This window comes from Spermophilus citellus, assembly GCF_964194105.1.
Source record: "Spermophilus citellus genome assembly, chromosome: 16".
NCBI lineage: Eukaryota > Metazoa > Chordata > Mammalia > Rodentia > Sciuridae > Spermophilus > Spermophilus citellus.
In genome coordinates, this window is record NC_138196.1 from 70,537,001 (window position 1) to 70,551,367 (window position 14,367).

Genomic DNA, 14,367 nt, shown 5'->3' on the forward strand with positions numbered 1-14,367 from the left:
GATTCCATGTTATATCTGTACCATGTTGTGGTAGTGGTATATGTTAACCTCTGTGTGACAGAAATCCTTTGTATGAGCACTTCTACTACAGAATATGTACTATTGATTAAGGTATAAAGCTGCTCAACCACCTCAAAGTAAATGTCTCCATTGTTACTATCCTAAATTTTTCTTTTCACACTCTCCTTGCAGTCTGTTATTTGTTTTGCTTTTATTTCAAGTTAAGTTTTTTGGAAATTACAAAGTTCCCAAAGTTGAGTGGAATTACTAAGGAGGGATACAAATTACTCATTGTAGAACTGTATGAGAAGACATGGGCTGGCCTGAGCTCTGCTGTGTTTAAACTTTCTCCTCATAGTTTAGCAATCAGATATATCTATATTTTGCAGTTGACAGTTACTTAAAATATTATCAAATTCTTTTTTTTTTTTAATAACTGTTTGCTAAATTGCTTAAGTAGACTTGGCCAAATTTCCTGTGACTGATTGAGGTAGGGGTACAGGTCAATATTGGTGCATGCCACACATATCAATTTCACAGTTCAACTTTCTGTTTCCTCTTGAATGTGGTATTATTTCACTTAAAAACTTTATGATGATTCCACTATAGTTGTGGCTCATAAGCACTTCATTGTCTAAGAATTTGAATGTCATTTACATTTTAGTTCAAACCAGACTCTTTATAACCCTGTTGACATATTTTTTTTTATAGATAGGCATGTGCCACTGTGTCAGCTAGAGGTATGTTGTGTTTATATAAACCTCTCAAAGATGATTTTTTGTTGTTTTATTAGATCATTTGTTTTACTTTTAAAATTTTTTATCAGTTCTAAATTATTGATGTTAATTCAGAATACATTGGCATTTTAATTGCTTTTAATGCTACTACTTGTTTTTAGGGTATAATAACCTTCAGAATGGTGTACCTTGCTGTGTTAGATGTTTTATGCCTTAATGAAAATGAACAAAAGCTGGAATACTATACTGTGTATTACAAAATGAGAAGACTTAATATCAGAATCAAAGATTTGATAAAATAGACACTTTCCAGTTGGTATAAATTGTCCAAGGATTTAGTAATTCACATCAGTGTTTTAATAATTATCATATTTGGTTCAAGGATTTAGTAATTTACATCAATAGCTTTAATAATTATCATATTTGGTTCTGATAATTCAGCTTCTTCCAAATCAGTTTTTAGAAGTTTTCAAAATTAGAGAGAGATGTACATATGAAGACGTCCACCATGGCATCATGTCTTCTATTGGACAACTTGGAAGCTGCCTGAATATACAGTAACGAGACAAATTAATAAATTGTGCTATATAGCCATTAAAATTATATACTTAACTGCTTTTTAAAAAGTCATGGTTTAATTTTTTAAAATGTCTAACACTCTATGGAAACAGAAGAGTTGATCTGCAGAAGCTTACTTTAGTTTCCCAATTATAAAAGTACAAATGCAGATAGCATCTTAAATTCAAAAGTTATCAGTTATAATATTTGTACCTTACAACTTAAATGGACAATACTTTTTAAATTTCGTTATTTGCATCTATAAGGTAACCACTATAATGATTTTAATTTGTTAAGAAACAAGCTTAGAAAAATTTTTTATAAGGAAATTTGGGATAAGCTGCATTTATAATCAAAATATGAAGACTGAGTATATAAACAGGACAAGCATAAGTTCATTGCTCTAACATTGACAAAATTATCTTATTTTAGCAGCTACAAGTGGCATTTTCAAAAGAAATATTGCTAACATTTCAAATCATTTTCCATGTTAAAATAGACCTTTATGCTTCTTCTATTTTGTAGATATTTGAAATATTTGGACCTGTTGCACATCCGTTTTATGTGTTACGGTTTAATTCTTCAGATCACATTGAAAGTAAAGGTATTAAAATCAGGGAGACTATGTATTTTGCTCCATCAATGAAAGACTTCACCCAATATATATTCACAGAAAAACTAAAACAGTAAGTACTTTATTGACATATTAATTCTTTATTTATCTAACATTTAAGAATAATTCTACGATTTGTTATCACATTTTATAGGTAGAAATCATTTGTATCTTTTGTTCCAGATGTAATGATAGCCCACTGGGAGAACATTTGTATCGTGTAAATTTTATGAATTCTAGTTCATTGTTTTTTTCATTATGTTCTGTATGTAACTACTTCAACATTGATATTTTGATTTTAAAATGTTCCTTTAGATTTTAAATAAAATTCTGTTTGGTTTACATTCATAGGGTTAACTATTTAATAAAACTAAAATATTCACCAAGAAAAGAAGTGACTAAATTTTAGATTGCTTATAATTTGTAAATTTATGGAGAGAGACAATTAAAATATGTCACTGCGAAGTTGAATGTAAAGCTGTGGTAAAAAGGTTGACCTCTCCAACAAATTAGTGGCCTCCATTTTGTCTATATATATACAGAATGATTCCTGTAGTATGTGAGTCTAATTGTACTCTTTCTGGTTTATTGTCTATTTTGCAAGTATTGTGTTGGCAAGTGTTAGCTGTACAGCTGATTTATATCAGTAGAACTTACTGTGATAATTATATAATTTAATCTCTTCTTTTACTTTCTCTTTTTTTTGGAAGGGTGGTGGTACTAAGGATTGAACTTCAGGGGGTTCCCACTGTGCCCACCCTATTTTAATTTTTATTTTGAGAAAAGATCTCACTAAGTTGCCCATGCCCATGTCAAATTGAAATCCTCCTGCCTCAGCTTCCTACGTGTCTATGATTACAGCATGTGCCAGCAAGCCCAGCCCATAATTTAATTTTTTATCTAAACATGGTATATGAGTTCAAGTAGGATAGGTTTTTCTATAAAAATAAGTTGAGTGCTTTGAGAAAGCTGTAGTTAACTACAAAAATATAGTCAAATTAGGAATGGAAGAAGACCACAGAAGAGGGAGGCAGAGGGGGTCTTAAATCCAAAAAGACTTTGCTCTTTGACACAGATTTGTTTAAGTTTTAGCTCTCTTGTTATAGGAAATCTGAAATACAGGCTATGTATTTTTAGATGTACTTTTTCAAGGAAATTTAGTCAGTGGGTAACCTTGGGTCTTCCTCCAAAGTATTAGTCCATGCTGCAAAGCTTAAGGTCTCTATTCCACTTCCAAGTTAAATTAAGTCACTGAATTTCTTTAGTTATTTCAGAGGTGAAATTTGTAGTCTTTAATTGATTAAACTCATGTTTAAAAAGATCATAATTATCTGAAAGATAATTTTGTTCAATCTCTTCAGATTGTGTAAGGTTAATTTCCCTAAATAACTGCTAGCAGGAAAGATGAATTAAATAGACATTAAGTCATAAAGGTTTTAATATGTTTTAAAATAATGCTTTAAATAATTAACATTTCCATTTGCTACGGATATCAAGATGCTGCTGTGTTTATATGATATTCTTAGCCTTTAACAATAAATATTTTAGCTTAACACAGGTAGTTGGAATGTTTTCTGAAAATGTTTATTAAATAGGAATAAACTATAGAATTGGGAATTAGATCGTCCTGCATAAACCCCATTGATGGTGCACTTTGGTGTCTCTCATGGGAACTCTGTGCACTACTTAACTTACCAGCCTAACAAGGCTAATTTAATTTTAGCTTTCCTTATACTGTCTGTTAAAAGTGCTTTCAGAAATGTTGTCTGATTTTTCCTTTAGTGGCTTTTTGATTTCCTGTGGTAGATGTACTAGTTGGGGAATTTTTCCCAATTATATATTTGAACTCCAGGCTAAGCCATTTCAGGTCATGAGATGTCATATATTCCAAAAGGAATATTGGAGCTGTGTTAAATGCACAGATTGTAAAATGACAATTGAATAAATAAGTACCTTATTTAACTGATAAAAAAAATACATCATATATAATGTCAAAGATCCAAGTCAAATATTTAAAGCAAACTTGATGTTCATTTTGTGCCACCATACTGACATCTGTGCATTGATTTTAGTGGCATTAATTCCTGAGACCCTCACTCATTATCTAGTTTAAAGCAATGAGAAAAAACATCCGGTCACAGTACTTTATAATATTTTAGTGCATTTGAATAACTGTATTGCCTGAAGTCATGGAATTAATAAGATTAAAAAGGTAAGATTTAAAAGTGAGGTTTAAGAAATTATAATCATATTCATTATATGTACTTTTCTTGGTTTTATAGAATGTGAAACTTTTCCACCAGGAGTAATTAAGTTTCAGCTCCCTTTACTCCTTCCACATACACCTCTGATTATTCTGTCCTTCTGAATTTTCAGTGTTTCTTCTCATCCTCCTCAAATTAGTCTTTCTTTCACTTTCCGTGCTTTGAGAATCCCTGTTGAAATAAGTCTGGGCCACTTAATAATTGTTGAAATAAGTCTGGGCTACTTACAGTCAGTCAGAATGAGGAGAGAAGGATTTAAATCAATAGCTCTAGCATCAGATCTGTAAAATCCCAGAAAAGGGAACACTTCATATCTTTGCATCTGTAGCTGCTTGAGTGACTTCTGATTTGTAATTGATGTTGAACAAACATTTCCTGAACAGAGTTTATGCAAACTTCAGGTATCACAAAAGTAAAACCATGTTTATCTGCACACCACAATCTTAATTCCCTAATTGTAATACTTAAATGGGTTTCTCTTCTTAATTCCCTAATTGTAATACTTAAATGGGTCCAAATTTTGTGGTTTTCTTATGAGATTCTCATATTATCTGAAATAAGGTAAAGGACACATAAATGGTCTTTTGTTTTTTGCTATTTTCATGTATTGCAAAATTTCCAGTTGCGCTCATCTTCTTTATTTTCCATACTATTAATGTTATATAAGCACTGTTAACAGCATATTTTTGATAAGTACTTTTTAAATTTGTTTATTAAAATTCTTTTTTCAGGGATAGGGGATCAGATGCATCATGGAAGAATGATCAGGAACCACCACCAGATGTAAGTATTAAGCTTCTTACTGAATGTTTTATAAAGTAGGCATGACTTAAGTCTAATACATTTAAAAAAAAATAATCCCCTCATTTACCTTGTGTTTCCTGTTGTATTAACTTTGTTGGTAACTGGTAAAGGCATTACTTTATTTTATTTTGAAAGTTTTTATTTTTAGTAAGTTTTTAATTGTTTTAGTAAATTCTTCAAATGGGTCATGAAAACATTATTGTGAAGCTTTTGATAATATGCACCCTTCATATAAAATCATTAGAGACTTACCTACCTCCCCATTTTTTACAGCATAATTACCTTTCTGAAACAAGATCTCCTTGATTTATATTTTTATATCTATTCCAACAAGGCATGGAATGATGGGTTGATAATCTAGTCTGTTTAGAGATGTGAAATTAATTTGGGGGTAATATGTAAATGAATTAATTATTTAGTAGAATTATTTGGTTTAACTCTCCATGGAGATGTTAAAGCAGATTTTCTTGTACTCAGTTCTGTAAAATTTTTTTCAGTATTATTGATTTTTGGTATTTGCAGATTCAGATAATCATTTTAGATATTCTCAAGCAATGCCAAGCTCATGGTGTGTATTAACTTCTAATTTTGTTGAGGTAGTTTTATACCCACATAGAGAATTTTATACAGGTATGAGTCACTTGACCAGGGAGGGATCTTAGCTTATTATCCACATTGAAATGGGATTATGTTTTCTAGTTAACATGTACACATGTAATGCTCTGTACACTCACATAACATTCTCTGGTAGGTTTAGAGCATTTTGTTTCTCAAATTCTGTTTCAAAAGTGTTTTGGAGATTGAATCAGATCTTGAAATATCTCTCTTGTGAAATTCAGATATTCTAATACATGCCTATTATTTCCAGACTAAACATGGAAGTTACTAATTGTGATAATGTAAAGTGTTTATGAAATTGGTTTCATAAAAGATTAATGACAAAATGAAATCCCACATGCTTCATGATGTTTATTTTTTCCAGATGGCAGACTGGATCATGAACTGTGTTGGGATTGGATTTTGTAATATTTGTTGATGATATTTTGTAGTTCCGAATTATTGCCTGATATTGATGGTTGATTAGAATTTGTGAGGCCTAAAATAAATTATGTGCCCTGAAAATAGGAAGCTTTAACATATAAAAGAAAATTTGAGAGATAATGTACTATGAAAATGTTGGAGATGCATTAAGGTCCTCAAAATCACTCAGGAATACATCTTATTTTAATATCCATTTCTAACATAAACATATGAATTTATAACTGAATAAATGTTTAATGAATGCAAATTTGAAAACAAGGAAAAGTAAATCTTAGCAAAATTTTACCAACGTAATCTCTCTAAAATAAACTATTCCAAATTAAAATTCTTTATTTCTTCCCTCTTGCTTTGAGATGATGCATGGGTATTTAAAATGGCACAATAATGTTCTTATTAACTTCTCCAACCTTGTCTCTTTGATTTTGCTGTATAAGAAGCTTTCACTTTGCCTTACAGAATCCTTTTGACTTTTTTTACACACCATATACTTCAGTGCCTCTGCACATATCATTCCCACTTCCTGAAGATTTCCTTTCTCTTATTTTCACAGCTAACTCATGAGATGTTTATCTTGGGTTATTTTTACCAAGAAGGCTTTCTTTCTTTTTTTCCTCTTTATCCAACCCCATAATACTTACTCATTGTATTGCTGGTTTATTTGTTTTCTCATTTGACTAAATAGTTTCAAAGAAATAAACATCTTCCATCTGATCTTAGTACTTTCTGGTGTCTGGTGGATGCCAGATTCAACCTGAGTTTAAAAATCTTAATACATTAAGATCAGTAATAAAAAAAATGTATCTTATATTTGAAGGTACTAAAATTTAGTTGATGTGTTTGAGAATGATAATGGTAGGTATATGGTCTTAGTGGTTCATGGAGGATTTTATCTGGAAAATATTATATTATTTCAGCAAGAGCATACTGAAAATGCCATACAGAGACATTTACATCTATTATATTTCTTCCTTTTAAGTGTGCACATACGCCTACATATGAAAGGTAATATGTTTTCTAGTGGTAGTAGAAAAACAATATACCTGAACTAAAGATATCATACATAAATCTTGATTTTCTGACAGGTGTAGAATGGTGAATTCCAATTCCCTGTAAAATGTGAATTTTACGCTAGTAATTTGAAATAATTTTCTCTTAGAATTTAGATCATATAGTTCTCTGTCTGGTTTTGAAAGCCAGGGAAGGGAAAGAACACAGTGCTGCTTCTGGTGGGAGTGGATCTACATAACATCCCCATGATTTTTTATGCCCTTACTTTGTCTTATTTTATATTTATTGGTTTTACTGTAACCTGTTAAGAGTGTAGAATGAGACTGGCATATAATGGTTATATTAATGTTTTTAAATAAATGAGTCACAAAGCAATGTTTTATTTTTATATTGGATCTGATGGTGTGTGAAATTTGCTTAATCTTAACTAATCAATCATTATTTTGGCATCCTTTGGCAACTGGCATTATGATCAATCTTAAGTGTAAGCTGGAGGTCAGACTTCTGGCCAGGCAGTGCCCACACCTGATGATGTAAAGTTACCTACCCAAAACTTTCTAGGAATTAATAAACCTTGATTGATGGTTTAACAGCTTGATTAATGATTAAACAGCTTTATTAATGGCCTGTATTAATGAAGTCTTTAGGCAATTGTCAAAAACAAAGAAACTTGACTTTTTAAGATTTCTAATTAGTTGAGATATTACTGGAAAATATTAAGTACTGAAAGGAGAAACTTGTCAAGGTCAGTTGCTAAATAGTAGGTCTTACAGGTTTGTTCTAAGTCTCTAAGTATGAATTGACAAATCTGTGTGATTTAAATCTACTTTCATCTGCAAGGCCTTAGACTTCAGTGATGATGAAAAAGAAAAAGAAGCCAAACAGAGAAAAAAATCTCAGATTCAAGGCCGGAAAAAACTCAAATCTGAATTTAATGAGCCAGGTGAGTGAATATAATATGTAGTCTTTATTTACATTCATTTAGATCTATATAGGTTTATCTGTAATAAAGCTGAAAGACATTTCTATGTTCTGTGTTACTTTCTGGCATCCAGGAACTATTGGAGAAATTGTGCAACATGGGATAGGGGTGGGTGAGAGTCACAAGGGAATAGTTAGTGATAGCTTTTTAAAATTAAATTTTTTGTGATATAAGAAATAATAGGAGACATGCTGCATACCTTTTACCCAGTTTCCTCCAGTTGTGACATCTTGTAAAATTTGGTAGTACAATATCACAGCCAGGATTTTTGACATGCAGTCAACATACATAACATTTCTATCATCAGCAAGCTCCCTAGGTTTCCTTTTTATAGTCATATCCATTTCCTGCTATCTTGCTTCCTCAGCTCATACCACTTATCTGTTATTCATTTCTCTAAAATACAGTGTCATGTGAAGAATGTTATGTAAATGGAGCTATATAGCATGTTAAAATTAGGGATTTGATTTTGCCAGTGACTGTAATTTTCTTGGCATCCATCCAGGTTGTTATATTTATTATTATAGATACACTTAATAGATTTTTCCTTTTCATTGAATAGTACTATTCCATGTTGGGACTATACCATAGGTTGTTTAAACATTCATCTATTAGAGGATATCTGAGTTGTTTGCATTTTTTGTTCATTTGGGCAAAGCTGCTATAAATATTTGTATATAGATTTTTGTGTGAAAACAAATTTCCGTTCTTCTGGGACATATACACAAAAATGTAATTGCTAAGTTATATGATAGTTGCATTACAGGCTTAGTTTCTTAAACTGTCATGCCCTTTTTTTTTTTTGTTTTGGAGGTACTATTTTATATTGTCATCAGTAGTAACACTGGTGACTCAGCTTCTCTGCATTCTCACCAACATTTAGTGTTGTCATTTTTAATTTTAGGTGTAAGTGATCTTTAATTGTGGTTTTAATTTGCACTTTCCTAATGGCTAATAACATTGACCATCTTTTCATGTGGTCATTTTTAACTATTTACCCTCTTTGGTGGTAATGTTTATTCATGTTTTTCTCTATTTTCTAATTGTATTTCTGTTATTTTCCTTTTGAATTATTTGAAGTTTTTAAAAATAAATTTTTGTATTTGAGTCCTTTGGCAAATATGTACTTTATATAGAATTTCTTCAGTTTGTAGCTTGTCATTTCATCCTCTTAAAAGGGTCTTTTACAGAACAAAAGTTTTTAGTTTTATGAAAGACAAATATATCAGATTTCATTTTATAAAGTCTAATAACTTCTTGCCTAATCATAGTAAAGATTTTTTCTTTTTTTCTCTAAAGTTTTGTAGTCATCTGCTTCACATTTTATATTCATGATCCATTTTGAGTTAAATTTTGAATAGGATAAGTGATTTGATTGATGTTGATTCTTTTGCTTATAGATGTCGAATTGTTTCTTTACTATTTGTTGAAAAGCTATGATTACTCCAGTGAATTCCTTTTGAGGTTCATCAGAAATTATTTGGCTATATTGTGTTGATCTGTTTCTGGCTTCTCTGTTCTATTCCATTGTTATGTGTCTATACCACAGTCTTTATTATTGTACTTAATACTAAGTCTTGAAATTGGCTCTAGTGACACCTTCTACTTTCTTTCTCTTTTTTAGAATGATTTTTAGCTATTCTAGGTTATTTGCCTATCCTTACAAATTTTAAAATAATCTTCTCTGTATTGACAAAAAATCTTGCTGAAATTGTAATAGCAATTGCAGTAAACATATTGATTATTTTTGAAAGAATTGTCATCCAAGCTCCGCTGACATTCCATGAACATGGTACACAGTTTTGTTTATTTAGACGGTGTTTGATTTCTTTTCATTAGCATTTTGTAGTTTTCAGAACACAACCCTAATACGTTTTTCCAGTTGATTTTCTATCTTCAAGTTCTCTGATATTTCCTTGTTCCCTGTATTCTGTTTTTGAACTCATCCATCAATTTTTTAAGACTTTCTTTTTTTTTACATATCAGTATTAGGTTCATTATAAAATTGATTTGTGAATAAGACTAAAGACACATTCATGTGCAAGTTTTTTGTTGTTGTTGTTTGTGCGTGGATGGATATGTTTTCAACTAATTTGAATAAATACCAAGAAACAAGATTGCTGTACCAAGAGGCAAGATTGCTGTGCCATATGTTAAAAGTAAGCTTAGTTATGAGAAAAACTTACAAATTGTCTTCCATAGTGACTGTACCATTTTGCTTTCCTGTCAGCAATGGATAGGAGTTCCTGTTACTCCATAACCTTGCCAACATTTGATGTTCTCTGGATTTTGACAATTCTAATAAGTGTGTAGTGGTATCTCATTGTTTTAATTTGCACTTCTCTGTTGATGTATAACAGCGTCTTTTCGTATGCTTATTTGCCAACTATATATCTTCTTTGGTTAGGTGTCTTTTCGTATGCTTATTTGCCAACTATATATCTTCTTTGGTTAGGTGTCTGGTGTCTGTTAAGGTCTTTGGCCTATTTTTTAATCAGATTCTTATTGTTGAGTTTTAAGAATTCTTTATCTATTTTTAATAATAGTTTTTTTAAATCAGCTGTGTCTATAAGTTTTTTTTTAACATCATTTTCTTGACATTGTCTTTCAGAGAGCAGAAAAATTTAATTGTAATGAAATTCAGCTTATCAGTGATTTTTTACATTTAGGTCTGTGGTACATGTTGAATTAAATCTTATGAAGAGTTAAGGTTTCTGTCTTTTCTTTCTTTCACAGATTCTATTTCATTCACAGATGTCTAGTTGTTTCAACACCATTTGTTGAAAATCGCCTTTGGGCCATTAAAGTACCTTTTGTCAAATATTAGCTGAGTATATAAATTCATATACTATAAATATTTGTATAGGTCTATTTCTGGGCTCTCTCTTTTGTTGATCTGTTTGTTCTTTCTCCATAGCACATTGTTGTGTCTACTGTAGGTTCATAGTAACTCTTGAAGTTGGGTAGTGTTAATCCTCTAGTATTGTTCTTCTCCTTCAATATTGTTCACTTTTATTTATTTTGATTATTATAATGTTCATATCTAAAATTTCTATTCTATTTTTTATCTGAGATTTTCTTACTTTCATTTTTTAAAGGTGTGCATAACATTTCTTGCTGAAGCATTTCTGTGAAGGCATTATCTTTCTTAATTCTTATATCTTTGTATTGCTCTGGCTGGTTTTGCCTTTTTTCTTGAGTTTGAAATTTTCCTTTTTTTTATGGTGAGTTAATGTTTTATTAAAGCTTGGGTATATTGGGTATTTATGAGACTTGGATCTTATGTAAATCGTATGTTTAGCTCACATTTGTCTGTTTTTCAGATACTGTTCTAGTAGGGAAAGGAAGTAGAGCAGAGCCTAGGTTTTCCTCTTAGCCTTTGTTGACACTCAAGTAGAAAGGGTGCCTCATTACTGTAAGACAGGGGTGAAGTTCTGACACCCCACTAGATCTTCTCCAGTGCCTGGTAGGAGTAGGGAGTTATGTTGTCACTGACACCAGTAAAGGATAACCTTTTCCCACTGGGCTGAGGGAAAGTCCTGACTCTGCTGAGTCTTTTCCTGCACCACCTCAGTGCACAAAGGGAAGAACACAGTGCTGCTGCTGGTGGAGGTGGAAGTTTTGGCTCTGTGTGCTCTCCACCATCACTCTGAGGAGGTTTTGTTACTAGGGCCATGCTCACTCTGACCCTGACACTGTCCTGGCAGGATGATTGGGTGTTTCATTACAGGTGGTCAAGGGTAGAAGTCCGGGCTGTCTGCTCACCTTTGAGAGTGTAAGTGGGATGGTGCTGTAGTTGTTTCTGTGGTGTTTGGCTGGAGTCACTGTCTTCAGTGTTTTCTGTCTTGCTTTCTCCCAATCCTTGGGCTTTAAGTTTTACTTTTTCAATTTATTTAAAATTGACAACTTCAAATTTAACATTGTTTTAACTGCCGTATTTTGGTAATTTTAAAAAAGGCATTATTAAAATTTCAAACCGTGCTTTTTGGTATTTTAATTTTGGTTTTATGTATATATTTTTTTTCCCCACTCAAAGGTGAAGATTTTGCTGAAGTTCATCAGAATTGGAATGCTTATAGCCCTTCTTCAGAACATTCAAAAGGATATCGCAACAGGGAATTCACACGAGGATATTCTAGGGGTAGATACCCTCGATCTTGCCACATCAGGCCTCCAGCTCAGCAGTTTTATAATTCAGAACATATGGTATCTCAAGAGACTTTGGGATTTCCACCTCAGAGACAAGATAATCCTGTTATGCCACAATACCCCTTTCCTCCGCCTGTGTTTGACATGCATAACTTTCCACTCCCTCCACCACCTCCATCTGTAAACATGGGTTGGGCTGCACCTAACATGGCACCTCATCCAATGCTTAACTTACCATACTCCTTGCCCCCACCTCCCCCTCCTCCACCACTGCCTCCCCCACCCACTCCTGGAGATAGTAATTCTTCTCATTTTGGATCTTACTATTAGGTGCATGTATGCATTTCCAGCAAAATGTAAACTTCTCATATGCTGAGGATTTTTTTTTTTTAAGGAAAAGAAAGTGATTATGGAACTAGATTTTTAAAAACACTGTAAAAATACTAAATGTTTCAGTTGTAAGTTGATATATATATTTGTAACTTTTAAAATTGTATTCATTTGAAAATTTCAGCTTAAATATTTGGGGTGAAATCCAATTATGTAATATTTAATTAAAACTTTGAATCATGCTTTCCCCCACCATATATATATATACAGTCTTCGATATGGAACAGATTCCATCATGAATTAAAATATACTGAACACTCAATTGCCTTTTTTGGTATAATCTGAAAATAAGATGTTGAAGTCCTATTGAGTCTTTAAAAATAAACTATTTTTATAAACTTATACTTTTGGAATTGATTTTGATTTTAAATGCAGTTTAGCAGTAATTGTTTACATAAATAATTTTTTAAAAGCAATTGAGTATGTAGAGGAGGAAAATCATCCTGGCAGAAGCTCTGACTATAACTAAAGTTAATATTTATTAATTATGCATAGGTAAGCTTTCATTATATATGCAGATTTCTATTTAGAAGCATTTACTATTTAACCACTTTCACATTAAGATGTATTGAGGAATTATGTCTTCCATGTTTTCCCAGATTTTCACACACCTGGCACAGATTAGGTGCTTGATAAATATTTATTGAATGACTGAAGGAGTTGAGAGTTTTTAATTAAATAAGTGTGGCTGTTACTTTACATCAAGTGTATATGTATGGGAAATGATGGAATTTTAGAGCTAAATTAGTCTAAACTATTTCTCATTTAATAAATGAGCCTTACTAAGGGTTTCAAAAGGCTCAGTAATTTAAGGTCATTTAGCTACTGAGATAGCAAGAAGTTGAACCTAGGTTTTTTCCCTCAGGCTAGCACTTTCATTACATTGATACTTCACAATATTTTCATTCCTTAACATACTTAGAAAATATTTGTCTATATTTGTGTGGCACATGATCTGAAAGCCACTTATCCCAAACCCATGGACTTACCTTGCATTGAGATCCCACCTTTCCCTGTAAACTAGGGAACTCTGCAGGATTTTTTAGTACACAAGTTGAGAAGTGCCACCTTGGTATACTTGGACTTGATCCTATTTGTATTTTCTTCATTTTTCCTTCTTAAAATGTTTTTGTAGCTTCTCTTTAGAAGTTTGCTTTTTAATTTATGACATTGCCTTTTTCTGGTTGGTAGATGTGTCTGGTTATAGAAATAAATGAGATTAACCCATGTTTTCATTTAGTTTGGTACCTTTAGCCACTTAGGCCCAATATGCCTCTCTTCCTGTAGTTGATTCAGGGCTTTTGCAACTTTGAGGTGCCTAGAAATACCTGAATAGTTTGTTAAAGATAACATTCTTATACTTTATCTCCTGAATTTGTTCTTAGTCTGCAAATATTTTAGGATAAATAAATTTCTTCAACTTCGTGCCCATTCATTCTGGAACTTCATTGAGTTCTGTTTGGCTAGTAGTAGAGATGTGGGGTTTGTGGCAGCAAAAAAAAAAAAAAAAAAAAAAAAAAGAAGAAGAAGTTAAACCACAGTAGGTGGGGGGATTTGTATCCTTGGTCCTCTTTTTTAAATTAAGAAGAATAACTGTTTCTTCCCTTCCTTTTTCTAGAAAAGATGGGCCCATAGTAACTTACTAGAAATAATAAGGCAGTTTTAGAACTTAGCCACAGGACATATCTTACTTCATTCTGTGCTGCTGTAACCGAATACCCCAGACTGAGTAATTTACAATGAGTTGAAGTGTATTGGCTCACATTTACAGAGCCTGGGAAACATATCAAGGTGCTCACAACTAGCCAGGGTCTTACTGCT

At 32.1% G+C, this 14,367-nt stretch overlaps 1 protein-coding gene across 1 annotated transcript in view; it reads left to right on the forward strand.

Annotated features, from left to right (window-relative positions):
- NAF1 (nuclear assembly factor 1 ribonucleoprotein) overlaps positions 1-12,888 on the forward strand; it is a 34,333-nt gene extending 21,445 nt beyond the window's left edge. Inside the window, exons 5-8 of the mRNA XM_081269300.1 lie at positions 1,821-1,981; positions 4,904-4,955; positions 7,866-7,968; positions 12,044-12,888. Coding sequence (XP_081125426.1) covers positions 1,821-1,981; positions 4,904-4,955; positions 7,866-7,968; positions 12,044-12,486 — 759 coding nt within the window. The 3' untranslated portion in view covers positions 12,487-12,888. The remainder of the gene's footprint in view (positions 1-1,820; positions 1,982-4,903; positions 4,956-7,865; positions 7,969-12,043) is intronic.
- The last annotated feature ends 1,479 nt before the right edge of the window (positions 12,889-14,367 follow it).